This window comes from Calliopsis andreniformis, chromosome 12 (assembly GCF_051401765.1).
Source record: "Calliopsis andreniformis isolate RMS-2024a chromosome 12, iyCalAndr_principal, whole genome shotgun sequence".
Classification (NCBI taxonomy): domain Eukaryota; kingdom Metazoa; phylum Arthropoda; class Insecta; order Hymenoptera; family Andrenidae; genus Calliopsis; species Calliopsis andreniformis.
In genome coordinates this window covers 11,194,543-11,222,358 of record NC_135073.1, presented here as the reverse complement: position 1 = coordinate 11,222,358, position 27,816 = coordinate 11,194,543, and the positions used below count along the sequence as shown (strand labels likewise).

The window sequence follows — 27,816 nt, the reverse complement described above, 5'->3', positions numbered from 1 at the left end:
TTTACACAGATGTCACATCTAACATTATGCTATGCCCTCTGTTGTTCATAGTTACTATTTTAATACAGGCCCATATTAAATTAATGCAAACGTTGCGTTCTTAGTCAATTTTATAAGGACAAATGATTGATGCTGACATGTCGATGCGAGTGTGCAGTTCTTTTGAATCGTTTTCATTTTTGCACACTAATATTGAATGTAGCATTGTTACCAGACGTTTTCTTTTCTATTTTTCGTTCACATTTATTTTTAGTTAACGTTGGCATCAATCACTGTGTCGTAAGATTACCAATATCTACCATAGGAATGGTTTGTTGTCAGTATCTAATATCTTTGCGGACTAACTCTCGACGTGTAACCGCCTTGTAATCATGTAAGCTACTGTGTTGTAAATGAATGACGTGACTGGTATAAAACAAGGTATTAATTCTCTTATACTCTTTTCTTTGTATTAAGAGAGGCAGGGCTTTCATGAACGTCGAATGTAACGAATTTTCTTCTTTACATTGCATAAAATAACTCGCACAGATTTCCTCGTTACGCGTTGAATTCAAGAAAAATTTCTGAATTATTATAATACTAGAGTACAATTATCGTTTATGAACTATTCAATTGAAAAATGGAGGATCATTAATTTGATTATGTTTCTGACAGAGATCAACAAAGAGTCGTATTGTCATTATTATCTTTGTACATATTTATCGAATTTTGAATTAAAAATACGTGTTGGCTTTGTCTGTATTTATTGAAATTTGAATGTGAAAAGTGTTAAAAAGAGAAAAAATAAGAAATTCGTCAATAAGGAGTTCGTCTTGTTTTAAACTTCTGTTTTCAGTATTTGCATGTTCTACCCTTTTATTAAATAATCCAAAATTACAAAGTTGTAATCCAAGAAGTTTCTTTGTGTGTCACTGTCATTGCCGAAGGCGAATTAATGATTCCTCGTTAACGTGTGAAAGTTTTGCGATTGTTGACAGTCGCAACAACAAATATAGTTGTAATTCGTTCGTTGGAATGCGTAATGGAGCCAGCTTACGAACATGAGTGGATATGTAAATAAATGATAAGTTGGTCTTGATTATTAAAAAGGAAGAAAATACCAAATCAGCCTTATGATCAATCTGGATGTAATCGATATTGTACGAGTATGTCTTACTTTGTGGTGTAGGTGCATTCGAATAATTTATAAACGCTGTGTCGGTTTGAATTTCGGAGCGAGTTTTTTGTGACGTGTGCATCGGTATAGAGTTGAGATTAACGAGGTTTCGAGAAAAGAGAATGGGACCTTAAGTACTACTAAAAGTGATTTCGTTTGAAAAAGTAATGAATTTTGATGATCGATAAGTGTCGTCAAATGGTGAAAAACGACTACACAAGATTTTCAATCGAATTTTGTTGCTTTTTTTTAACGATAAACGAAGCGATTTGAAGTCTTGTGTAGCTTAGAACGTTGTAAGAGGAAAGCAGATGGTTAGGATAATGTTACGTGAGAAATCTCATTTATACGATCTGTTTTCTTAATTAAATATTTATTTGAATTTTGTAGGCCTAAAGTGTGTTTTTAATTCAACATCCATAGTCTGCGTTCCTCACGATTCGTGAAACTTCTTACGGCATATTAGGGGTTTATTTATAATATCTTAGTGTATTGGGAATTTTTACGAAGTGGACTAAAGTGTAACACGTTTAATAAGTTGCGTAGTCTCCTTTAAAACGAGTTTCGTTCACAGTAACAGATCTTTTTCAAATGGCAATCATTATTTTAGTATCGTTCGTTCTTTCTATTTCCTAATGGAGTGTGTCAGTCCAATTTCAAGCGAATGAGGTACGCGGTCTTTGTTGTACATGATGAATAATTAGCATAATAACGTAACGGAAGAACTATTTATTGTGCCATAAATTTAATATGTCCGCCTTTCGTATGGGACTGGCACTGACCTTCCATCCTGACGATTCGTTCTCTCTCTTGTTTTGAGGTATGCAATTTCGTTTGTTTAATATGCCGATAGAACGAATGGATAGAAATAGATAGAGGTAAAAATATATTTTGTACAGAAATAAGGAGGGTCTATCTATTACAGAGATTTTGGTTTTATTCGTTTAAGTTATATCAGTGTGTCGTCAAACTTATCCGATTATTCGTATCATCCGATATTTGTTATATGTATTTTAGCTTGACGGGCATGTGCATGAAATTTTCAAGCAATGATTAAAAAAAAAAAGAGAGAAGAAATAGAGATATCAGTTCGCCTTATCCGTAGACCTCCTATATTCTGGAATGGCAGATACACGTACACACACACTTACACGCAACACAACCGTATTAATTATTATTAAGTAATTACGCAACATATCGAATTTCATGTTCTTCACGATTTAACCGCGGAAAATATATTTTTAATTCGTAACGATAAACTTGGTTCAATCGTCCCGATTATTTGATGGGCCTCGAGGACGAGGCGAACTCGTTTACGTGGACTTGAAAGGAAGAAAAGAAAAAAATTTAGAAAAATCCGTCGATTATAGTATCCAAAGAAATTCATTATTATATTCTCGTCTATTGTAAATGAATAGAGAAATTTTTGCAAACTTCAGACTCTGAAACAGTCCAACCTGACAATATTGAACGTGAAGTAAACGCCATGAGACGATGACGACGCTGATGATGAGTTGTGTAAGATGATGGCGCAAGTTACGGTCAATCAACGATGACGATCGTTAATGAACTGCGAATGAGGAACTTACGGTAACAATGTAGTCATTAATCTTAAGTATCGACGTCAGTTTGTGGCGAGAAGGGATTGACGAAAATGAAGGTACGCGAAACGCGGCTAATGTTCGATGGAAGGATGATGTAACTCGTAGCTGGAGAAGGTGGTGATTGCTTGTGCTTAATATTTATATTTTTCGAAGCAGAGAATATTATTAGTGAGCTGTTGGTAACTGGCGTGATAAATTATGAAACGAGGGTGAAGACAGAGAGCTACGAATGGGATATAATCGCGCTTACTAATAATAAACGATTACCCTTTTATGTAACAATCCTTCATTTTTAATTGTCACGAGGAAAAAGCAAGGAAACACCGAAACTTTGTCATAACTTGTTCGATTTCTCCATGTCTGTAAATATTATGTTTTTATATACGCATAAATGAAAACTACCACTCGATGATATATATATTTATTGAGTACGTCAAGTAAATTTGGGTCATATTTTACTGTTAGCATCTTGCAGCGAATGTCATCAATAAAATTTAATAACCTACTTTGCAATAGGCTTTTATTCTTCTGCGAATGATAATATATATTTATGGTAATAATAATATGTGGAACTAATGTGTGTCTTCTTCGTCTAATTTGATTGGCTGTAATGTAAATGTATATAACTTTTGAAGTATAGAAAAAAAAAAAGGTAAATTTAGATGACCATACTTTCTCATTGTTATATATATTTTATACACAATAGCGGAGGCGTCATTGTTAATTTTTCCTGCGTATGTATAATATATTACAATTCAACGAATAAGAAAAATACTAGACATAAATATTAAAATATCCTTGTAAAGAACATTTCTCCCTACAACTTAATTCGTTAAGAAGGACACTTTACAGGGCGCTAGATATGACTTCTTCATTCTTAAATACTACATTCTATACCTTACTACTGCTACAAAAGTACAAAATAATTTGCATATTTCGTTTGTCCTTTTTCCTCTTTCGTCTGTTTCTTTCGTCGAACGCGGTTTTGATCGAGCGCATTCTTATGCACTCTGCACGCTCTCGATCGAAATCGCTGTTGCACTTACATTAACAATAATAAATAACTTTAAATACTGATGTACAATGTTTCGTGACTTATAAATGAGTTTAAAATTAAATTATATGGCAGTGACCTTGCTACTTACACTGTACGTCGTGGCATTTGTATTTTTCTATCGTGAATTTGTGCCATAATTTGTTAACGATTTAAATGTCGTTTCTCAAACTATACTTTGCAAAATTATTACAACACATTTGCCATAAAAATTATTGCAATACTAAATAGGTCATTTGTATATTTACCATGTATTATATTAATCACTTTGACATCGGATTAGCAATATTTATCGAACATTTTCATTAAATTTATTTAGACTTCTTTATCAAATTTGTACTGTGTCGTAAGTCGTAATATTTTTTAGACTCAGATGTATGTCTTCGTAGCATCTTCATAAATATTATTATTATTAAAATACCTATTGGAATGGCAGTATAAAGAGCACTGAATTGCGTCCATCTTACATTATTGTTCAGAATTTGCTATAAAATTGTTGTGGTGATTAATAAATGTAATTGATAATAAATCAAGTCGATGCAATTATACGCAAGATACAACTGCTTGTTCTTGTATCAAAGATAAATAATAAATTACTTTTAGAATATATTAATCTTCCAAAGGATTTACTATTATTAAAATAGAATCTTCTATAACTTTTCATACGCTTGTTAGAATTTCTTATCCTTAGTAAGAATTTCTTTCGAAAAACTTCACCTGACAATTAAAATCTTACGCCTGTTATATGTACAAATTTGTTGTATCGTGTGTTTATAGAACTTCTTTTTACAAAGTGTCATCTTCAATTGTAAATCGCTTGCAAAATTTGCAAGAATCGTACAAGAACGATTCTGCACCATAAAGAAACAAGTTTGAGAAACACAGATGTATTCATACATGTCGCGTGTTAGCATCTTTTGGCTTGGTTTAATCTTACGTCTTAACGATTACAGATTTCCTCTTCACGATATGGCACTTGATCCCAGTGTGCGATTACAGTTCGTAGAAACGTTTCATCGAGCTTTGTGCGTCCTTTGAACAGTCTTTGGAACTAAACTAAACTCAATGGAATTTACGTGTTGTACTGGTATCATTGTACTGGGCAGGAGCTTAAATGAATATTATGCAACTCGTCCATGTCTGTCCAATCGCGCCTCTCTCCACCTATCATTACATTTCTTATACATCCATTGAAGTGATCCCTTGTTAATAGTGTTCCATTTGGAGCTGACGCTGTAAAACAATTGTTATCCCTTTAGTATAGAAGCGAAACTTTCATTTTTTCTTCTTAACATTGTTACAATTTATTTGAAGACAGTCAGATGAACATTGTTAACAATATCTGTACCTGGTAAACCACCAATATATAGAGGTCCAGAGAGCGTGGAATCCATTATATGATAACTGACATTGGCTGGAAGTCCATACTTCTGATCCATCTCATCAACTTTCAATGCTAACTCCTCATCATTGTAAACTGCTTGTATTCTGTGCCATTGATTGTCACAAATTGTGTATGGACTAGCAAAAGGTTGTTCCACGTACAATGGATTATTGTCTCCTAAATCGCCTGACATGATCACTTTGCCATTATTCAGTTCCAGTGATAACGAAGGTGAATTGCCAGGTGCTGTTATAGAAAGTAAAACGCCTGACATTTCTGACGTCCTAAATTCCAACTGGAGCTCCAGTACAGCACCCAATTCAAAGTTTCTCTCTACAAAAGAATACGTATGTCTGTTACGAATCTTTTCATTTTTTAGAATTCTATATTTTCATATTAGTATTCTTTCTTTGTCTTATAAAAGGAAAATATACGTTTCATATCTTACTGTAAATAGCATAAGCTTCATCCTGGAAATAAGCTCCGCTTTCCACATTTGGGAAGCATTGGCCCACTTGGTATGCTCTGCTCGTGGAACCAACCATATCGTACACATTTCCATTTACTCTTAAGCCCCTAATGCATCCTTTCAGTGTTTCCAATTTAACTACAACCTGTTCAGGTATAGGTGTTCCACTTTCAGGAAGGCCTCCAATGTACATCATAGAAGCCAGTCCAATTTTCCTTGGCACTTTGATAGTACGCGGTGTTTGGAAGTCCACGAGTAGCGTCAACTTTCTTTCATCATGACTGATCACAACGTGGTGCCAGTTACCATCGTTAAATGGTGCCTTAAACAATATCTCTTTCTTTTGTTTGCTCTTTACTAGAAGCAGTAGCTGTCCGTCCCTTATGACGACCATGAGGTAGTTCTTCGGTCTGACACCCTAGAAAATAAAAGAAACTTAATATCCATATAATTGATGCTGTGATCTCCTTTTACATACTGGAGTAATAAACAGCAGGCCATTCGGATAATACGTTCTGAAGTCAAATTCTATCGCGTATTTCTTCTCCCAAAATTTTTTAAAATTTAAGTAAAGCTGGGTATGGCTGTTTGGCTTGTCTCCAAATTTTAGAGCACCAGGTTCTAACGAGTAATACGGAACTTTCTGGCATCCCTCTGGTTGGGTAGACATCCCTCTTGACAATGACGCCGATGGCGTATAAGCTGGAGGATCTTTTCCCATGCTTGGTCCAGGACGACCAATAAGCGCGTGTTCGAAGTTAATAACTTCGTCGAATCGAACGATCCTGGAAAGAATTAGCGGTGAAAGAGAGAGCTAGAGAAAGAAAGAACTCTATGAAAACTTAGAAAATTTATTTAACTCACTTATCGTCAAATACGGCGTCTTTGATGGCACCATACAAGGGGACGGTTGTAGCAATCATTTTTGTATTATTGATAAGCACTGGCAACCCTCCAAAGAATAATCCTCCATGCCCCTCAGGAGCTCTGATAGCTGCGCCCGTAGGTAGTCTTCCAGCAGTTTGATAAGCGTCGTCTATTCGCAGTTCGACATCCTTTCTCCTTTTAATAATGGTAACCGAGTGATACCTTCCATCGTTGAAAGTGTCGTTCGATTGTAATACGAGTTCTCCTCTTCCAGCATTTAAGCGTATTTGGACTTGTCCGTTAATTAGACAGACTGAATAATAATTGTCCCTCTGAAAGAATGATATCCATGATTGTAACATCACAGGCTAAAAGTAATTTTGTGAGAAGGAATAACGTTTTACGTACAGTTGATTCTTCGCTCATGTGTCTTATATTATTCATCCGCTCCTCTTGGCCTTTGAACGTGGAAAGAATAAGCACAGCTTCCTCCTGCATCGTTCTGAAAGAAAAGCTGACCACAGACTGGTTCGTCTTCCGCAAGGTGTATGATGCATGTTCTAAGAATCCATCTCCGTAGAATCCCACTACTTTTAGTGGCTGTAATGACAAAAGAAGGTTTATATACACTGCTTAAAAAGATTGTGTCACAATTCTTGTGAGCAGTAGATTTTGTTTCCTATCGATATTTGTGTGTTATTCTTCATTACTTACTTTATTTCCACATGTAGGTTCAACACCATAATACTGTTCTGCCATTGGGTCGTAACCCTCCATTGCATTAATGTTCGACATGCAGCCCAAGAACGAAATTTGAGAAGGTAACATTACATTTTCCGCGCGAAAACTCGGTGGTACACCGCCGATATAATATTTCCCCTGCGAGAAGTCAGGAATGTCGTCTTTTTTGGGCTGTGGCGACGGTGCGACTATCATCTTGTCGCCTTCTCCTTCAACGCTTAAGCTACATTTTTCGATACTCTTACGAGACTGATATTGTCTAAACGCATCCACTTTCGTCCAGTTCCCTGTATTATATTTATTCTTAGAGGGTATCTCTATACTGACGTTGCCACCGTAACCGATGTGTAAGACCAGTTTCCCTTCTCTGAGAGATATCATGATATGTCGATTCTATTAAAAATAAAGATGCAAATTAATTGTCGTTACAGATTAGAAATTACACTGATCTTTTTTAAAGGATCATATTTATACGAATATCGTACATTAACTGGATTAATGGCCAAGAACAGCAGAGCATTTTCATCAAAAGTCCGGAAGTTAAGGGACACTCCGAAAATGTACATGTTGTAGGGTGCTGAAGAAACTCTGTTTCTAACTGCATAGCCTTGGCCATTGAAACTGTAAACGGTATCCTCCCTGGCATCTTCGACCCTGTGATATTGGAAATGAAGGACTATGAGAATTTCATTCTACCTTCATTGATTAAGGAAATTATAAACTTCTTGCGATTACCCTTCTGTGCACGCTTTACAAGCTTTATCAAGCGCTGTAGTGATGAAATTCCAAAGTCCTATGGGCTTCCCATCCAGAATAACTTGGTGAACACAACCAGGAAGTCCATTAGACGCTATCAGTCCCATTCTCCTTCGTTCGGCTTTAGAAATGCCTCCTATCCAAACGCGATCTGAGCTTGTAATATCGAAACGTCCGTATTCAGGATCTGTTGAATTCGTGACACGTGTTGCGTGCCTTTTGGATATCAATCCTTGTTTCCCTACGTACAGTGTACCTTTGTGACGAACTCTGCGATTTGTTAAAATTAAATTAGATGTTCCATGTCATATTTTAGATATAACAATTGTTTGATGAAAGTACCTTTCAGCCTCGACACGGTACCAGGATGTATCATCTTGAACATCACCGCTTTCGATCACTTCAGGATGCGTGAGTACTCCTGTGTCTCTGCCTACGTTCCATAAGAAACGTACTCTTCTATCGACGAGCTCTAAAGCGAGGAAGTCGTCCTGTGTGTACAATGAATGTACTTATTTATTTATTCGATAAAGATACTTAAATAAAGATAAATAAAGATATTAAATTTTACATGGGTTATGGATTTGGAAGAGTTTAAATTAAATTTTTCTTGATGCTTACGTTTGTATTACTAGGTAGATAAAATAGTGAACCCTCTCTTCGTCCTTTAGGGACTGAAAACGTCATCACAATGGTGTTTGTTGTGGATGGTTGTAGTGTGGATGGTCTATAGGATCGGAAGCACTCCTTTCCTTCGGCTGACTTCAATGAGACTCGGATCTGAAGAAATAATGAGGAGGTCAGTACTTGAAATTTTATTTGGTTAATGAGTTATGACGAATGAATTGTGGGGAAAGGTGCGTTGATTAATAACAATTAAAGAAATATTGAAATTACCCCATCCGCGGTGTTTCTAGCTTCAGCAATTCTATCTTTTAGATTCTGTAATTTTGTGGATAATGTACCATTCCACTTATCAAATACGTTCTTCCTCTTAACAGCAGCATTTGATAAGCTTATCAATTTTGCGTTTGCTTTCTTTATATTACTCAGAGCCTCTGTTACTGCAACAATATTATTTTCATAAGAAAAATAATGGAGCATTAATTAAATATAATACAATTTAAAGTTTGCATCGTGTCTTACATTTTTCATTCGCAAAACTGATCTTCGAAACACCTTCTCGTTTTAACTCGTGCAATTTTGGTTTCAATTGATTGTTTATCAATTCTTTGTAGTCGTCTATAAGTTTCTGATTGTCTGCCACAGCATCTAATACTTCATTATTGTCGTCCAATACATTCTGAATATTTTCACGTACTAAGCGGAGAAAAATATCACCGATTTTTTTTGGATCAATATCATATATATTAGTTATTATTTACAGAACCTGAATAATTTTATATAATTTAATATCGTAGCATAAACTTACGTTTTTGACTATCGTCTTGCAATTTCTGCAACCTTACATTGACCTCGTTGTCTCTGATTCCAGTACTAGTTAAAGTATTTTTTAGGATAGTCACAGCCTGCTTTTGAAGTTCCAAATCATCGCTAGCTTCTTCCACTAATTTTCCTTGGTACTTGGAACTATCTCTTTGCCTGGAGGATGCCGATGATATTTCTTCTGCGCGGTTTAAAAGTGATTTCGAATTTCGGCCGCCAGGAAATACCTACAGAATTATTAATTAGTATTAATATTTTCGTTCCCTTTTCTCTTCAAGTAACAAGTATATAATAATGAGTAAACTCCCTTGATTAATATTTACCTTGTTATATGTGTTTTCAATTATGTCTTTAGCTGCTATCGCCGTAATATTTGCCATTCTAATGCCATCCACAATATTCTGATAAGCTTGGCTAGCCTTCAGCGGTATAGCTGCGATGTCTCTTGTTTCAGAAAACAGACTGCTCGACAAAAACACCAAATAGCATTTTATTAAATTGTAAATCGTTAGATAGGGTCTAAAATAGTCTTCTAATAAGCTTTATAAATTTTTATATGAGTAATTCTATTACCTAATATACTGATCAACGTAATTTGTTAAATTCTTTGCATGTTCAATGGCTGGTATCACATATGTATCATTGTATTCGTGATTTAATCTATACAGTAATTCTTCTTTCATATTTAATTTATCAAACCAATACACCGATTTTTTTTGCAACTCTGGAAGGTCCTAAAATTCATTTTTAAATTTAGAAAATGTCGCGTTAAAAGAAAAGAGATGAAGCAACACAATGTTAAAAAATGTATAAAATACTTTTAAATTCAAGAAGAGATTGAGGACATACATCGAGATTATTTTGCAGGTCGATGACAAAACCCTGCGTTTCTTCCTTTAACTTCTCGCCCTCGTTGATGCATTCATCCACTTCTATCTTCATCATATTAATGTCATCGCGAAAACTCTTACTCTGCTTGAGCATTTGACTGATATTGTTGTATATACCATCGTAAGTGAACAACGTCTCCTCTGTCCCTTCTATGACAGCTTTCATATTATTTAGCTTGTCAGAGTATTCTTCAGCATCTTCTTGAGCAATTGCCAATGGCTCAGTAGCATCGTACAATGAGTTCAGCCAGTCGGTAATATCTGCGACGTCCCTATTTTTTTCAATTATATATAAGTATTAATTGTTCATAACTAATTATACAGTAATGAAGTATTAGATAAACAGGATACTAACTCAAGGAAATTTTCAATTTCCATCGTCTTCCTACTCAAATTTACACTTTTCAGACTATTCAAAATCATCTTCGCTTTTTTCAGAGCTTTCTTTATTTCTATCCTCTTGTTGTCGTTGCTGTATTGGTTTAATTGGAAAACAGTTTCTACAAATACATAAAATAGTATTAAAAAACAATTCTAAAAATAATTTTCACAGTTTAAATAAATTCCAGGCGCGGATACCTTCTATATATTTTCTTAAGTTCTCTACTTCAATTTTGGCACTGTGTATATTATTGTTCAAATCATTGCTTTTCCTCTTCACTGTGTTCGCTTGTTGCGCATAGTCAGTCACCTAGATGATACAACCATGATTCAATTTTTATAAAAATCGTACAAATGTTACAAGTAATCATTTGGCTTCACGTCAGACTTTAATACTTTAAAGCACGTACTCTTTTAAGCACCGATTCAGCAAGCTTCAAAAGCTTTCTGTACTCGTGCCAGGGAACATTCCTCATCCTTTCCTTCAATTTATTCTGTAAATGTATCCTTTCGAGATATAGAGTAGTGTTCGAGTCGATCATCTCTAAATCCTCCCTCGGTGGAGGGATGTACCCATTCGCTATATGCGTGGTGCCTTCTGCCAATTCATGAGAGAGCATTGCCACAGTGTCAAGGAGCACACCAGTACAATTGTCATTGCACGCTAACGAAGTAGATTAAAATTAAGTTTTAAATAGGGATCACATGAAATCTGATCAAACACAGAAGATATAATTCTGCCTCTTTTACTTACACGTGCAGACATTATTTATGTAAACGTGTCGATATGCAGTACATTCAGAGCAATCTCTACCAGTGGAGCCTGGCCTGCATCTGCATTGACCTGTTTCTATGTCACATTCGTCAGTCAGGCTTCCAGCAAGGTAGCAGTTGCATGGCACACACTTGCCACCAGGCAGATGTGGGTCACCATAATATCCACGTGCACATTTCTCACACTGTCTGCCACTGTAACCTGCGATCATAATTTTACTTCGTCATTAGTACCGATTATCTACTATAAATTAAATAGTTTTGGAAATATTGCAGATGTCTAAAGTCTAAAAATGTTTTTAAGAAACGTGGAAGCATTTTGTAGAGATTCTTTAGTTTAATTTACTGTCTCATGGGAACTTTAAAATTAAAAATCTCTATCAGACACAGCTGTGTGTAAAATGACTTAAGAAAGTAATTCTAATAGTAAACTATACAAGAACTTTTCAGTAACTAAAGATCTGAAGATTCTTGTTCCTGATTCATTCAAAGAATAATACTTTGTAATATGTTGAAAGTACAGACCAGGTTTACAAACGCATATTGGCTCAGTATCGGTACGGACCATACAGGTGTTCGAGAATCTTTTATCTGCTTGGGGACAAGGGCAGGGCTTGCAGCCACCAAATTCTGGGTGGCCATAGAAGCTCTCTGCGCAGACTTCACACCTAGGCCCTGCAGTATTTCCACCGCAATTCTGCAACAATTTTTGCTCTTTATCTTGTACTGCATTAGAGAATATAATAATTCTTCGAATAATCATGAAGCTCACCGAACAATATCCCGTTTCTGTGTCGCAGATCTCGGATCTTCCACTGCACTGACATCGTCTTGCCTGTCCAATAAGGTCAATTACGATGGTTGAGGTAACTGGTAGGTTCTTGTACCATCTATAGTGGCCGATGCTAGGATCCTGGCAGGATGTGCTGTTGTACTCGGGAGGACACATGCAGATCTCAACGCTGGTTGCGAAGGAAGGTGTGTGCGTGGGCGTTTGGACTGCAACGTCCATGGAGGCTTCGAGTAAACTAGAATTTCATGTAATTATAAGCTGATAAACTTGTACATAATTGTTAGCAGGGGTACACAATTGTGCGAGTAATCACGAATGTGGTCTAAGTAAAAAATCTAAACAAGTTGAATTCATCACTTATTTGGGATTTTCATTGATTTACATTGAATAAGTGTTGCAATTGAGCTAAAAAATGGCTCACAGAAAATTTCACGTACACTGCTTTCGTAAAATCAGCATTATCCGAAGCTTTTACTAGAATATATTGCACCCTCTGCAGTGCAACCATAAGTACTTCTCTGGTCACTTTGTAATCTGGCCTATTTTGTAATTGCCATAAGGACTCGTGGAATCTAAAAGAAGAGAAGAGTTGAACAAAAAATTGCACCTAACATTAGCTACAAAAATCTTAAAATTTAACTAAATCATCTATGAAAGTAATACCTGACTTCATAATGATTGTTAACCACGGGCAATGGCAAATAATATTCCAAGACAATCCTATCGTTCCCTTGCAACTGGACGACTGGGTATTGCAGTGTCATTCTCAGAGGTATTCCACCTTCTGTCAAAGTTGTAAATCTTAAAAATCCTCCGTAGGAAACGACCTTGAATTACAAGTCACCCGATGTCATTCTTCCTCCACGCGAGATTATTTAACGCCGTACATAACTTCATCGATGACAAAGCGCACGTACGAAAAGCGTTTATCTTATTTCGCTAAGAAAATCGAAATTACCTTGTCACCGAGGAAAGTCGCGGGCAGCATCCAATAAAGTGGGTAATTGTAATATAAGTTCGATGGCACTGTGACATCCCCTTCGACGTCAGGGATTGTGGACAGTCCATTGGTCACGTTCAAGCCACCATTGACAGGTGATAAGAATATCTGGGATCTGAATTTCGAGACCTGTCAAAATTTTATCATTTTTTTTAATTTCAGAGAGAACGCTCGTACGAAGAAAACTTGTTTAATCTCTCAGAGATGGAGTCCTTTTTTCATATAGATATTTCATATTTTTTTATACATTGAATGCATGTAGCATTCACTATATTCATGACAATGATTCTGTTTAATGAGAATTTTTTCTCATAAAAAATTCATGGTTCTGTCTAGGAGAATTTTTTAGAATAATTTTTAAATAACTGTAAAGGTCTTCTTATTTTTCCAAATAATTTTTCAGTAACTGTTTGCACAGTGCTTCTGCAGGTCTAAATACTTCATCCCTGAAGGATTAACTGCATCATACTGCATGGTACTTACTACTATATCGTTACTGGTCTCATTAACATAAAGTGTTCGCGGCCTCGTTAGTCTTCTCTGTCCCCAACCCAGCCCAGCCTGGTGGCAGGACGTGCTTCTGCCAAAACAGAAGCACTCGGTGCAACCCTTCGGATTGTCCACAGCGAGACCAAAGGTGCCTTCTTTACACTGATCGCATTGCTTCCCCAGTACGTGTTCCTAAATTGTAAATGCACGATGATACAATGAACTAAAAAATTATTTCAGTTCTCTAGGTATTATTTACAGAGGCTTTTGAACATTTTTCGGATTTCACTTGATGTCCCTAAGACGTTTTCAAGACCATTGAAATTGCATTTGAAGTTTTCTTTTCGAGTCTTCAATTAAGCCATGAACTCAAACTTTTTGAACATTTATATGTATTTATTTTCTATGAAAAAGGCTAGGTCCTTGTCAGCTAGCTGAAAAATACTAATTTTTAGGTACCTTGCAAGGACACTGTCCATCGTCGTCGCAATTGCAGACATCGTCGTCACACTGCAAGGTGCCTGCTAAGTTGCAACTGCAAGGTCGACACCTGGGATAGCCGTAGTAACCTTTCGCGCATTTTTCGCACCTGAGCCCAGCGTAGCCGATCCTACACGGGCACTGACCCTGAAGGTCGCACTGGGGCCTCATGGAGCCGAGGGTGCAGGCGCAGGGTCTGCAACCAACGCCTGGTACCAGGTCCCAGGAACCTGGCCTGCACCTGTCGCAGTGTTCACCGAAGGTCAAGGTTGGACAGACGCAGCGACCTGTGTCGGCGTCGCAGATGTGACCTGGTCGCACGCAGGGGTCACAAACTGCAAGAAAGTGTGAAACTGTGATGCAGGGCGAGTCGCGAGAAACAGGACCCCTAAGTACTTATATTTTGATATATTGGGAATAAGTTTTTTATAAGGTTATATAAAATTTGTTTATACATATTCACATGGTTTACCTTGGCATCCATTCGAAGAAAATCCATAGTATCCAGGAAGGCACATGTCGCAACGTGTGCCACCAACTCCTGGTTTACAGTGACACTGCCCTGTACTATCGTGACAAGAAGAGTTATGTGACCCTAAGGGGTCGCATTTACAAGGAGTGCATCCTGTCCCTGCCGTTAATCCCCAGAAGCCAGTCTGGCGTAACAAGTAGAATAACCCACGTGTTAGACAGACAGCGTATGCCATAAGTAAATTATCAGGAAAAAGAAATAAGTATTTTAGAATGAAAATATAAATGATATAAATTAAGTGACTTCTGTGGTGATTTCAATGCTCGCAGTCAAAAACAATTTCTATTAAAATGGTGCCTATAGTAATTACAAATGAATGCATCTTGCCAATGGGCCTGTATAGGATTCAAGATTTATATTTATCAATAAAAGAAAATACTCGTTTATCACATCACCTGTGTCTGTATAATACAGATGTGATATATGATAAATAGCCAACGTAATCATATAATTTTATTAATAATCAAGTTAAAAAGAGGGAAATCGAAATAAATTAGAATACGAAATTGTGATTTATTTTGAGATCAATTTACTCACCATACACTGATCACACTGTCTACCAGTTATGTGATGTTTGCACTGACACTGACCAGTTACGATATCGCAGGCAGTTGTTATCGAACCAATAGGATTACACCGACATCCTGCAAGCAGATTTGAGGGACAAATTATAATCTGATGGAAGCAAAATGCGAATAAAGTTTGACAGAATTCTATTCAGTATTAACATTTAACGTTGTGTATCACTGTAAAATTATTAGGTCACGCAGAAGCATTTCTAGAGGCACTGTATACTTCAAGCAAAGCAACTTTGTGAGTGATTTCAACGCTCGCATCAGGTAGGAATTTGCAGCACACAGCATGGGATACGTGCTTCCGTATTTCGTATCAGAGGCATGATGAATGTCTCGGATGAAAATATCGTTGATTTGAATACACGAGCAACCAGTGGACGATAAATTATTATCGTTATTCTACTAATAATGGCTAACAAAATAAAGAATGTCGAATGTCTTCCCTGGAGCGAGGAGTCCCGTGCGAAAGACGCTGGGCGACAGTTTCGCAATTACAACGCAACTTGTCCTGCTACGTCGACCGGTTAATTTATTAGTTTAACAAGCAGCACTGTCGTTATACGTGGCAACAGCTAACATCGTCTTCCTTGTACCCAGGCTCGATGTGAATAACTTATGACGTAACGTGTTCCCGAGGAAAGTTTATGTCAGTTAATAATATGCTAAGTGTTATAAATGGACACTTTGTGGAAATTAGCTTCACGACGAACTATTGCCTACCTCCTCCTCTTTTGCCTTGTGTAAACATAAATATGAGGCTATGTAATGCAAACATGGCGATCCAAACATGTATTTCGGTTTTAAGGTATATGTAATTAGTTATTTAAATATTGGAAGAATGATTACTTATAAAGTGAAGAGATGAAGAGATGAAGAGATGAAGAGATGAAGAAATGTAGAAATGTAGAAATGTAGAAATGAAGACATGAAGAAATGAAGAAGTATTAGTCGGTTGCAGAAGTCAAGAGATGAAGGCATAAAAAGGTGAAGAAATGAAGTACACCTACTGAAAAATTCAAAGAAGTAAGAACATTAATTATGTACTTACGAATATCTACAATGTAAACTACATCGCACTTTTATTACTAAAACCCCCAAGAAAGCAACAAAACAATAAAAACTTCCCATTAAGAATATGAATTTAATCACTCACAGAAATTTCAATACCATAGCAAGTGAAAAATACATAAGTGTGAAGCAACGTAACCAGAAGAATGTAACCCTGAGTATTACACATAAAGCTACTCCTTTACTACCAATTTTCTTCCCCCCCAACATTCTTCTCAAGCCTGCACCGCGTTCCAACGACCTCAAACGGCCACTCAGCCCAATAAAAATTGCTACACGATTTCCCGTGAAATCATAAAAGCAAAGTCTTCGTCGATAAAAGTGGAAAGCATGTCGCGTTTCGTTCCTATCGGAGTTGCAATATCGTTCCGTGGCTTCGCCTGTCAGGCGTAAAGAGTCGAGAGTACAGTTACAGGGAAGTCTTAATCACGCACGCGAGGAAGGCGCAGGGGGAGAGTTAAGGGCTCGTTATTGCGAGCACGGTGCGCGAAGTGACACATGATTAATTCAGGCGACCGTGACAGGCCGATGTTGGCTCGTGCGTACCGTGGCTAAAGCGTAAATAATGATCTTACGTCTCTAATCCAGGCACAGCGTCCAACCACTCGGTTGCAGATAAATAAATAATCACTCTCGTTACAAAGCACAGAGATCAGCTGGAAGCTGGCCGTGACGCCGCTTAATCGTGACTAATATACATCATCCATTATAACCGAGAAACCGATGTCGGATCCTTTATTAACTTCGAGATTCGATTACAGTACAGTTCTGTCCAGTCGACGAAACTCCTTTGATAATGGAGATAAGAGCGACTGATACATACGCGGGGAGAAAGTGAATCGTTTGCACGATGGGTCCACTTTCGATTCTGTTTCGATGAATGAGAAACAACTAATAACATGTCTTTATATGGAAAAAAAGATAGAATGATATGGTGGCTTTACTTTGTAGCTGTGGTGATAGAATATAATTTTTTCTTTGATAATATAGCTGATTTTATAGTAGAGACTCACTTTGTATGCTGGTTTAGGTCAGCTATATTTTTGATATTGTTACGCTGTATTGATTAGTGTTATATATCTTTCAGTTTCGTAGTTTGTTATTTAAAGCATTCTATATGTATAAATCTATATTATTTACAATGTTTAGAAAATAAATGAGACTTAAATAGTGTAATAATTTGAATATAGCGTAGATAAATCAATGTTCCCTCTAAGCTGCGTAGTAGTCCACCGCGCAGAAATTGTCCTGCGCCTGTGCAGTAGGCACAGTGTTCGCGCCTGCGCAGTGGGCACAGTGTTTGCGCGGTGAGATTTAATTCACGCGTTTCTAGAGTTGCATTCCTTAAAAGATAACATTTTAATATTCAGGAAATATTGAGTGCATATTTATTAATATTAAAAATTCACTTCTATAATATCTCATAATAAACGCAACAATAAATTTATATTACCCTTCTCTTCTTTCAGAAATGCAGTTTGAATCAATATAAATGCCATACAAGAAGTGCTCTCTCCCTGTATCAAAAGGAAGACAGCGATATGAATGAAGCTTTCCGATTATTACTTCAACATAAATGACTCTGGTGAATGATCCCCTCATACAACATCAAAATCAAGCGCTCCCCATAAGCAGCGCTTCCCTATATGGAAAGAGGACTCCTTCTCAACGAGGCATCGATCCAAGAGCCACAGTAGCACCTTAAATCACTCAAGCTACTAACCTGCAACGCGCAGCACCCTTAGAAGGTGAAACGATACAAGAGGTGCGCGATTCGTTCGATGTCTTCGCATTATGATGTAACAGAGAAAGAGTTACATTTATCGTCGAGTAATCAGCGGTTCTGAATGGCGGCGAGGGCAAGGCAGTGACGCCCAACCAGCCGCCGATTTATTAGCCGATAAATTGTTGGTTGTTATGGCGCCGATTCAGGGTGCGTCATTAAATGGATTGAAGTGTCGACTAGCGATGGGGCCTCGGCGCTGCTTTCAATTTGAAATTCCTCGTTACAGACGAACGGACGGTTCGCTAATAGGCCGGAAGCTGCTTGTATTATACTTTGTAATAAAGATAAGCGTCGCGAGCTATAAACGAGAATTTACATCTGTCGGAGCCACCGACGATCTCGCCACTTCTTAGCTGATTTTAGTTGCTATCTTGCTGCTAGGAATTGAAATTAGTTTGCTGAAAGTTTGTGTTACTTTAGGGAAGAAAGAAGAAGTCACGAATGTATTCGAAATTTTAGTGACCAATTTTAGGGCTCGAAGAATGTGATTAAAATATATTAAATATTATTATTAATATACAATGACCATGTATTGTATATTTTATATGCACAGTATATTAATTATATATATATGTACACAGTCTATTAGTTATAGTTGTATGTAATAGTAATATACAAGGTACAATAATTATAATTGTATGTAATAGTAATATACACAATATATTAATTATAATTATATAATTAATGAACACAACGTTATTCCTTTTTCTTGTACTTTTTTGTAGGTGCTATTATAATAGCAAAAAAAAATAAATAAATAATATAACACAATAGCAAAAAATATCTATCTAATTTCTATTGAGAGTCTATAGATTCTCAATAGAAGTCTACTAAAATCTATCTATTTACTGTAGACTTCCAATAAAAATATTCTAGTAACAAAGTACAGATCCACAACTTCATTTTATTTCCCAAGTTTTTTAAAAACTCTCAATCAGAACTTTTCACGATATTTCAACACCGAGGGACTCTAGATACAATCAAATACGGACGTCGTCGTTCATACGCTCGTTTGATTCAACGTTTGACGAGGCAGGATACAGAACGTACGGTGTCCAGCCAAGGATATCTCGATGGCGAACTATTTTCGTTTCAGGTGCGTCCGTAAATGTTGGCTACCGTCGTCGTATCAAAACCATTTAGAGCCCGCGAGAGCGCGCGTAATCAATGCCACGTTGATGAAATCGCGGCGAAACCGGCTGCTGGAACAGCCGATGAAACGGCGCTAAAAGTGCACAGTGCGTCCTGTGTTTCGAAACGTGGAAGCGACCAGCGATTCCACGCAATGCCTGCCACTGTACGCGATCCGTTTCTGTTTCGCGTTATTTATAATCGAGACACTGGGTTTCTATTACTTTCAGAGAGAGTGTGTGTACGTTTAAGTCAAAATGAATGTTTTCGCGAGGGAATGTTCTGATAAAATATATACATACTATGTGATATAGTGTGATAGAATTTTTAGCGAATTCAGTGTGATATTTAAAAAAAATTGTAATAGTAAGACGTGAAAAATGTTCAAAATTCTGTTCAAGCACGGTAATAAAATTATATTTATAGTATTCTAGTACAATAGAGAGGAGAATAGAAGTATGAATATTTTACTAATTATTAAACTATGGAACAGATCAAAATATCGAAGCTTTCAAAGTCCCAAGTGATGCAAGAACTAAAAAATTTGTCAGTCTTCACATTTCACGTAATCCTTGTAATCAATACGTTATAACAAAACTATATCAAGTTCCAAGTCAAGTTACATATTCAGCTTGACGCAGTAATATATTACGTCACCGTGTTACTTCGTTGTCCTGCATAACATCTACTCACGATTCAATCGCTGCTTTTTAATGTCCCTTCCATCGGTCGACGTACGTCTCATTCGTACCAATGGTTTTTGATCGATTGCGATCGAATGAATGCGAACACCGCGCGATCTGCTCATCCATCATTATTATCACCTGTTAGCGATCATTACCCCTCCGTATGCCGCGGTTGGACTCACGAAAAAGATGAAACATTGTATCCTGTTCCCAAGCAGCTCATTCGTTCATGCCTGTAGATTGACAGGGGCGCGCGACTTCAATTTATCATGGTTATTAATTATACATTAAGGCGTCAAAACGATGTCCACCTTGTGTGACCAATTGACAGAACTGTCTCTTTCCACTTCAGCTCGAAAAAAGTATCAACGAACCTTCTACTGTCGTTTTACTGTCGGGATTATTGAATTTGTTGTAGCTGAATATAGCAGAGATTATAATTTTTAACTACTGGTATGGTAAATAATGAACACCGTATTTTTTTATTATTGTGTTGCACATAAATTGTTCTCTTGATATATTTTCTAAGAAAAATTGTCAGTGAGTCTGTGTCCATATTAGTATCCAAAAATTGGCTTTCAGTAGCGTTAAATATATGAGAGAAATTAGAAAAGTATTTTATCTATTTATATGAATAGATGATACAAATTTTGTAGACAGTAATATATGCACTGTTCCTTTATTTGCACAGAAACAACTTCCACAGCGTCCTTTGAATGAATTATTTTTCTGTGACTCATTCTCGATTTGATAATGTATAGTGCAACTTGTGTTATCATATACTTGAGGTATATGGTGGATTCTTGAAGTTGAGAACCAGACGCCACGCTCACGAGTGCTCTTGTGATACTCGAGCATTTGTTTTCGGTACACAGGCTTCTTACGATACATTTTTGCCAGCCTGCACGAAAATGGCATAGGAGCATCAAGCACTCGTCTAATGGTTTCCTCGAAAGGAAGGGCTCGTCTGGGAGGATACAAAAGTCCCTTCATGCAATATTAATGAAGTCGTCGATCAAAAGTTGCAAGATTAAACTAACCTATGTCGAATATAAATTACTTAAAATTGGCTACTATATTGCTGTAATTTTCCAAAAGGGAAATTACACGAATGCCAAAGATACGCTATAAATTATTATTATATACCAATCAGAAATTTCTACTATTATTCCAATTTTCATGAAACCTTTTCATGCTGCAAAATGAAAGAAAACAACAGATTCTGATTTACTTTTACAGGAAAGTATATCTAATAGAATTCACGAATATTTCAAACGTTGATACAGTATTAAGATACATAAATTGTAAAGTCAACAGCATGGTCAGCCACAAACTTTCCGCTTCTACTTGCGTCGGCGCGCGTGCTGGTCAGACAGTGAAATCTTCTATTTCCAGTCAGACAGCAGGCACCAGAGCTCCCTTGAGAGTGAAAAATCTGTTTTTAGTAATCGGCTCATTCGGATCTTCAAGGATCTGAAGCAAGCTTAACGCGAGCGTCTCGAATGAAATAAAAAACAGATTTCGCTGACAGAACCACATGCCCAAGACAAATATACAAATCTTATGCAAATAATCGTGCTGCATACATGGCACCAACATCGATTCCCAAAGGAAAACTAAAAAAGTATGTTTAGAGATACAGATACTACTCTTAAAAGTAATTTCAATTTTTTATCTCGAAGCTATATGTATATAATTGTTCAAAAGTATTTAATTAATTCATTACTAATATAATTTAATAATTTTTGCTAATAGTAATTTTTTATTCCAAATTAATATTACTAATACTTCATTGCCTCATGAACGATGATCATGAAGTAGAAATATTATTTCTACTTCACTAATTTACTATCACTAGGACAAATTATTCTACCTAAAATTGATTAAAAAATATATTACAATATTTTCGACTTAAAAATGTTATTAATTCTAAACTAATAGTTAAGTTAATATGGAAATAAAAATGTTTTCTGAGATTTTCGGTTATCTATCACCTACTTTTCTCTCCAAATAAATTTCGAAAATAAGCACACACTCGTCTTGTGACACATACAAAAAAGAATCGCTCGACATTTGCACCATTTCGCGCCACTGCTTTCCGTGACCAGAGAAGGCAGCCGTGTTTCGATCGTCTACAACCCGTGCAAAGATTTCTTATCGCATCGATCGCCGCGTAGGAGGATCGACATGATCTACGAGCCACCGTAGCGACAGCATTAACGTGATCTATGGAACCTGGCGGTCCAGCGACAGACTGAATGCGTTATTATACATTCTACTCGATCAAAGCACGAAACGGAAGGCTTGTAGCCGTCGAATCCAATTCACGAACTCGTAAAAACTTTCGATTCGTTTATCTCCTTTCAGACGTGAAGGAACAGCAAACAGGAAATTGAGGACACGAAGTAAAATTAGGGTGAACAGGAACAAGTGATTTGAATTTAGATACGTTAATTTAGGTTTCTGATACACCTTACGCAACTGAAGTTCAATTTTTTCCAATTAGAGAACTTGAGAAATAGGGATCGACTGAGAAACTTGAGAAATCGTTAAAGTAATTGATTTCAGATCTTCCAGTTCAAATCCACATCTCATCTGTGGATTAGTCTAGCTCTGAGGTCCAGAATTATCATCATATTTACCAGACTACTTTCTTTTGTTCAAACAATAAAAAGTAATCGGTCTTCGCAAGCAACTTTCTGATACTATTGAATTCTGATTTGAATTCTCAAGAATAAGATAAATATCCCTAAATAAAATAGTCTAACAAAGAAACTAAAAAGCTGACAAGCCCTTTCGATGCAGATATTAAAGAGTGTAAATGTCAGCGTTCCTAGGGAGGCTCGCGAACCCATGCAGAGGAAGCCTTCTTCTTGCACGCCCATGCGAGACGCCCACGCCTCGCGCACAGTATTGCACGAGCGTCTTTAAAAGCTGCGCCAACCTCCTGACTTCGCCCCAAAAAACGTCAAACTACTTTCAATCGCTCCGATGTGTGGGATCCAGGGGCTCGAACAAGGAAAAAATTCACAATTCCTAACGACGTGAGATTTCTGTTTCGCCCACGCGCGCTAGGTATAGGCGCACACCACAGGATTCTAATCGAACCGCGATAACTATGCATCGATAATCCTTGAGGATAGGGAGTCGAAACTCTTTGCAGGAGGCGAGAGGAATATTAATTAGTCTTAACATGTCGCGGACCAGACTGCTCAAGTTTATCGCTAGTCTTACTTTTAGTGACATGGTATTTCTGAGAACCACGGGAGACGTCTAATCTTGTGATTTAAGTATTTATAGGGAATTTAAGTGTTCACTTTGTGAATTTTAAATATGTGTTACAAGGGACGTTCCATAGGCAATATTGTTTGTAATACTTTTTGTAAGTATAGGTATAGGTCTATCTGGAGGGGAATGATAAGGGTGAAGGTTTATTGAAAGACTGAAAGGTTTAATAATTTGATAATTTTAACTTCAATTATCTGGTAATATTAAAAGTTCAAAATTTTGAACTGTTGAAAATTCGACTATTTAAAAACTTGAATACATTTATGTTTGACAATTTGAAAATTCGAAAATTTCAATATCTGAGTATTTGAAAATTCAAAAATTTAAGTTTAAGTATCTGAATATTTCAAATTTAAAAACTTGAACACTTGGTCATTTGAAAATTCAAAAATTTAAATACCTAAATATTTAAAAATTTGAAAATTTCAGTACCTGATTATTTGAAAATTTAAATATTTGGTCATTTGAAAATTCGAAAATTTCGATATTTGGTTATTTAAAATTTGTTAAACTTGAACATGGATTCCCATATCGATCACCAAGATAAACAGTTCCACAACTTGTAACTTTCGCGAAGATCAAAGAAGCTCACGTTCGCATTACAAATCGAATAATTAAACCTGATGTATGCTCAGCGACCGCAGTCAAATAAATCCTATTCAAACTCAGAGGATGTTCTCAAGTCAAAGGTTACAAACCCATCAAGACGTCACAATCATCTTGCTACATCTCCTTAACATGCTCCCACGACCCTTGGATTTCCTAAAAACCCCATCGATCCTCAGTCCTGATTCTGCTCGTTCTCGAACATCGATTTCCACGTCGGTACGCGCACGCAAAGGCCACGACGAGATACGACCCTCTCTGGAGGCGTAAAAATCTGCCTGGTTTCAAGGCGCTTTCGCGATCCCCCCTTTGACTGATTCGTCGACGACGTGACGTCTTAAATCTCGACCAAGAACGTCCTAGGATGCAGCTCGAGCGGGGAAAAGTACGTCTCGTGTGTAGCTTCGCGACGACAAGCGTGTCCAACTCGCGAAGACGTACATATGTTTGCCTGTTGCGCGAGGAGGAAATTCTTTTCGCGGATTTAGTAACGAGCTTGCCTTCGAGACTTTTCCTTTGTCGCTCGCTGAGGAGAAAGCTACGATTTTACGAGGCTTATCGGGTTCTCTAATTGGTCGATGCTTGGAGAGAGGAAGAGGAAGGCATAGATGAGGGTTATTTGAATACATTATTATTGAAAGAGATTCTATTCTGAGTGAAGCTTGAAGAAAAATTATGAATAGTATGAATAGCGTTAAATGTGTGACGAATTATATTTTTTGTAATCTAGATATTTTTGTGGATGAAAATCCTACTGTGTTTTTACACAGTAGCTACTTGACTTAGAACTAACTTCGTACACTTAATTTCTTTTTTACTTCGTGTATACTATTATTCATATTTTTATTCGACTATTGACAAGCGTGCAATGTTGCCTTTTTGTAAGTTTATTGTTGACTTGAAATTATTCAGGAGGAAAGAGTCTTACTCGTTTGCACTTACTCACTTTTTTAATAAAACCAGAGTGAGCTACCTGTAAGAGCAAGTGAAGTTCAGATATAATCCTCTCGGTATAATCCCACCATTGATTTTTGAGTCCATACTCAGATAAGACTCATTAAAGTTTCAAACACTGGTTCAATTCCAACTTCAATAAATACCATTCAGGAGACGTCGATGTCCAAAATTTCCATAGAAACCAAAGTAGCATATTCAAAATATTACAGATCCCGCTCAAGAAGGTAGCACAACGTAGCAATTCACACTTTCTAGAGACAGCTTAAAAGAATCGCTGAAACTGCTACCAACAAGAGTATCAATAAAAGTCCTCTTTGCTCGAGATTCACATAACACTTTTGCAGAAACTTAGCTCATTCACCTCGATATTTCTCAGTCTTCTCCTGCCTTCTCAAGTAAAGGAACGAGTCGTTTCGCGCAGCAGTATCAGTGGTTGAAATTTTCGCGAAAAATGCCACATTTTATCGGCGTCAGCTAAAAGCGCGTGATTTCTGCATCTCGTGCAGGCCTGTTCGCGCGTATAAATAGACGCGTGCGTGTTCAAGGTGCGCCCGTATACGAAGGTATCAAAGCGACCGTTTGTGTGTGTTCTGCGAATTTATCTCTGCTGACAGCTCATTACCCGATAACGATAGACAGCCCTCGGAGAGGAGCAATTATGAAATTGAAGCGGATGCGGAGAAATCCTGCTCCTACGTTTCTTATTGTCCACATTAAGCTTCATTTTGGATCGGCGTTACATTTCTGCGCGTATAATCGCACGTGAATTATTGCGCCGCCATTTATTCGCGAATCTATGCGCCTCGGGTCATTCTGAACCTCGTGAGGTATTCGAGGTACTATTTTCGTGGGGTTGTTAAAATGTTTCAGTGAAAGTTTTGACATCGTTGCAGTTTCAGGGGTCTTATATATATATAAACGTTATGGAAGTGTTTAAAATGTGACATGAGATAATTGACCCAGTAGTCGATCACTTTAATAAATAATAAGATAGCGTTAGTTGAAGTTTCTTAAATTGATCATAGAATAAGTTTAGATGTCCTATTACATCATACAATAAATAAATAAATAAGTACTTTGAAATCATTATTTATTAAAGTGATTGACTAGTGGGTACTGATCGAGTATTGAGTCATAGTTGCCTTGGTACTTTAAATATAGCTACTAAGTTCTTTCTTAATAAATATCATGTAAATTGATTATTAAAAAAAGTCCTTCCTTTTTTCCTTAAATTAAACATATTTTCTCATTAAAAGAATCGACATCTCTTAATACGTGATCGATTACTGGCTCAACTATTTTAAATAGTTTTGCCTTACATCGACAGGTAAGTCCTCCAAGTTCGTGATTCTTCCTTGAATCGTCCTGTACAGTCCCACGCGCGTTACATGCAAGATCTTGGCACTAAGAGGCGAGTAACACGCCTTCTACAGCGCTCCCTTATTGTTCACTGTCAACGTTACGATTGTCGAACAGTGCTTGCACGTGGAACGCAACACCCGGTTCTGCAGTGTGCATTTAATTAAAACGGCACCTTCGCTTTCTCCGCGGGGGCCACGACACGCTGCCCCAAGCGAAATCATTCATCTCGTTTCGTGATCAAATGGCAGACAGGCTGCCTCCACCATTTCCGCCATTTCGAGGGAGCATGAATGAAAAACGGCCTCGTGCACGTGACCTCGCGGTCGTATAATTATGTACTTGTGGTGATGAAGGTGCGAACATTCGTGGCCTGTACTTTGGTATCCACTACTGTGCTTCAGTGTGCACTACTGTGCTTGTACAGGGCGTGTCAGAAAGATTGGTCGACAGGATGGTGTTGATATTAGAAGTGTTTGAGATTGAAAATGTTTTACTTCTTCTGTAGAAATGAATGCACAGTTTTCAATGTGCACTTCTGTACTGGGTACTTCTACTGTGATACAGTCTTTACTTAAAACTTCTTTTTTATATGCTATTTATATAAGGTATCCCAGTAAAAATTACTATCTTGATTATCTTTTAAACAGTAAGAGTAACAGAAAAGCTGTCTAAATAAAGATTGTCTGATATTAAAGGGGCCATCATATGGTCATGTCCACTTCTTTGTAGGAAAATTGTTAATAATATAACAAACATTCAAACACGATAAGTGGCACCACTTGTCAAATAAAATAAAACAAACAAGATTCTATAGGTGGTATATTATACCCAATTAAAGTAAATTAAATTAAGTACAGAAATGCACAGGGACAAGGTGGCAATCAGACAACATGCTGCCATACCGTAAAAGAATATTCAAATAACACACAAAGCTTCATCGAAACCTAAAATTATATTTTATTACACATATATAAGCCTGTAATCTCACAGAAAAGTTTGGAGCACACACGGTGTTCTTAGCCTCTACGATACTTAACTAATTGAAACGAGGACAAAAAGGGAAAAGCCAGACTTAATTGAAACAAGCAGAAATAATTGAATAACTGCCAATTTGAATGAATTAGCTCGTTCGAGTAACCAGCTAATTTCAGCGTAAACCGATCCCCTCCTTAACCATTTTCTTAATCAGCTGATACACCTGCAATGTAGCATTCTGCTCGCGTTGCAGCAAGAGCAGAAGAAAACCTTGTGGCAGATCATTTCGCGCGCGCGTGCAGTTCCTTCGAAAGAGAAAAGCGATGGAAATTATCGAGCAACGGGGAATTATAATCGGTGGCCAGATACGGAAAATTTGTATCGATTAAGATGAAACGATTAGAGTGCTCGTCAGCCATTGATCCGTGCAGCAAGGACAGTGTGACTAGGTGGCCTCGCTGTCGTTCGATTAAGTCACGACGATCGATCGATCTTCCCTGTCCCCGACCTCGTGTCTGGAGACCCGTTCCACAGGAAGTAATTATATTTTAATCAATTTTTCGCCA

At 37.1% G+C, this 27,816-nt stretch overlaps 1 protein-coding gene across 1 annotated transcript in view; it reads right to left on the bottom strand.

The window, feature by feature from the left end:
• Nucleotides 1-4,882: 4,882 nt before the first annotated feature.
• Wb (wing blister) overlaps nucleotides 4,883-27,816 on the bottom strand; it is a 138,670-nt gene continuing 115,736 nt past the window's right edge. The window contains exons 12-41 of the mRNA XM_076389208.1: nucleotides 15,354-15,460; nucleotides 14,757-14,940; nucleotides 14,264-14,619; nucleotides 13,799-13,996; nucleotides 13,274-13,444; nucleotides 12,979-13,142; nucleotides 12,753-12,887; nucleotides 12,295-12,550; nucleotides 12,048-12,219; nucleotides 11,503-11,724; nucleotides 11,159-11,412; nucleotides 10,947-11,058; nucleotides 10,723-10,867; nucleotides 10,327-10,639; nucleotides 10,051-10,211; nucleotides 9,801-9,939; nucleotides 9,464-9,704; nucleotides 9,178-9,351; nucleotides 8,929-9,095; nucleotides 8,653-8,811; nucleotides 8,374-8,522; nucleotides 8,011-8,301; nucleotides 7,761-7,929; nucleotides 7,249-7,668; nucleotides 6,943-7,134; nucleotides 6,532-6,866; nucleotides 6,146-6,452; nucleotides 5,647-6,085; nucleotides 5,163-5,531; nucleotides 4,883-5,047 (exon numbers count right to left, since the gene is read on the bottom strand). Of these exons, the coding sequence (XP_076245323.1) occupies nucleotides 4,905-5,047; nucleotides 5,163-5,531; nucleotides 5,647-6,085; nucleotides 6,146-6,452; nucleotides 6,532-6,866; nucleotides 6,943-7,134; nucleotides 7,249-7,668; nucleotides 7,761-7,929; nucleotides 8,011-8,301; nucleotides 8,374-8,522; nucleotides 8,653-8,811; nucleotides 8,929-9,095; nucleotides 9,178-9,351; nucleotides 9,464-9,704; nucleotides 9,801-9,939; nucleotides 10,051-10,211; nucleotides 10,327-10,639; nucleotides 10,723-10,867; nucleotides 10,947-11,058; nucleotides 11,159-11,412; nucleotides 11,503-11,724; nucleotides 12,048-12,219; nucleotides 12,295-12,550; nucleotides 12,753-12,887; nucleotides 12,979-13,142; nucleotides 13,274-13,444; nucleotides 13,799-13,996; nucleotides 14,264-14,619; nucleotides 14,757-14,940; nucleotides 15,354-15,460 (6,644 nt within the window). The 3' untranslated portion in view covers nucleotides 4,883-4,904. The remainder of the gene's footprint in view (nucleotides 5,048-5,162; nucleotides 5,532-5,646; nucleotides 6,086-6,145; nucleotides 6,453-6,531; nucleotides 6,867-6,942; nucleotides 7,135-7,248; nucleotides 7,669-7,760; nucleotides 7,930-8,010; nucleotides 8,302-8,373; nucleotides 8,523-8,652; nucleotides 8,812-8,928; nucleotides 9,096-9,177; nucleotides 9,352-9,463; nucleotides 9,705-9,800; nucleotides 9,940-10,050; nucleotides 10,212-10,326; nucleotides 10,640-10,722; nucleotides 10,868-10,946; nucleotides 11,059-11,158; nucleotides 11,413-11,502; nucleotides 11,725-12,047; nucleotides 12,220-12,294; nucleotides 12,551-12,752; nucleotides 12,888-12,978; nucleotides 13,143-13,273; nucleotides 13,445-13,798; nucleotides 13,997-14,263; nucleotides 14,620-14,756; nucleotides 14,941-15,353; nucleotides 15,461-27,816) is intronic.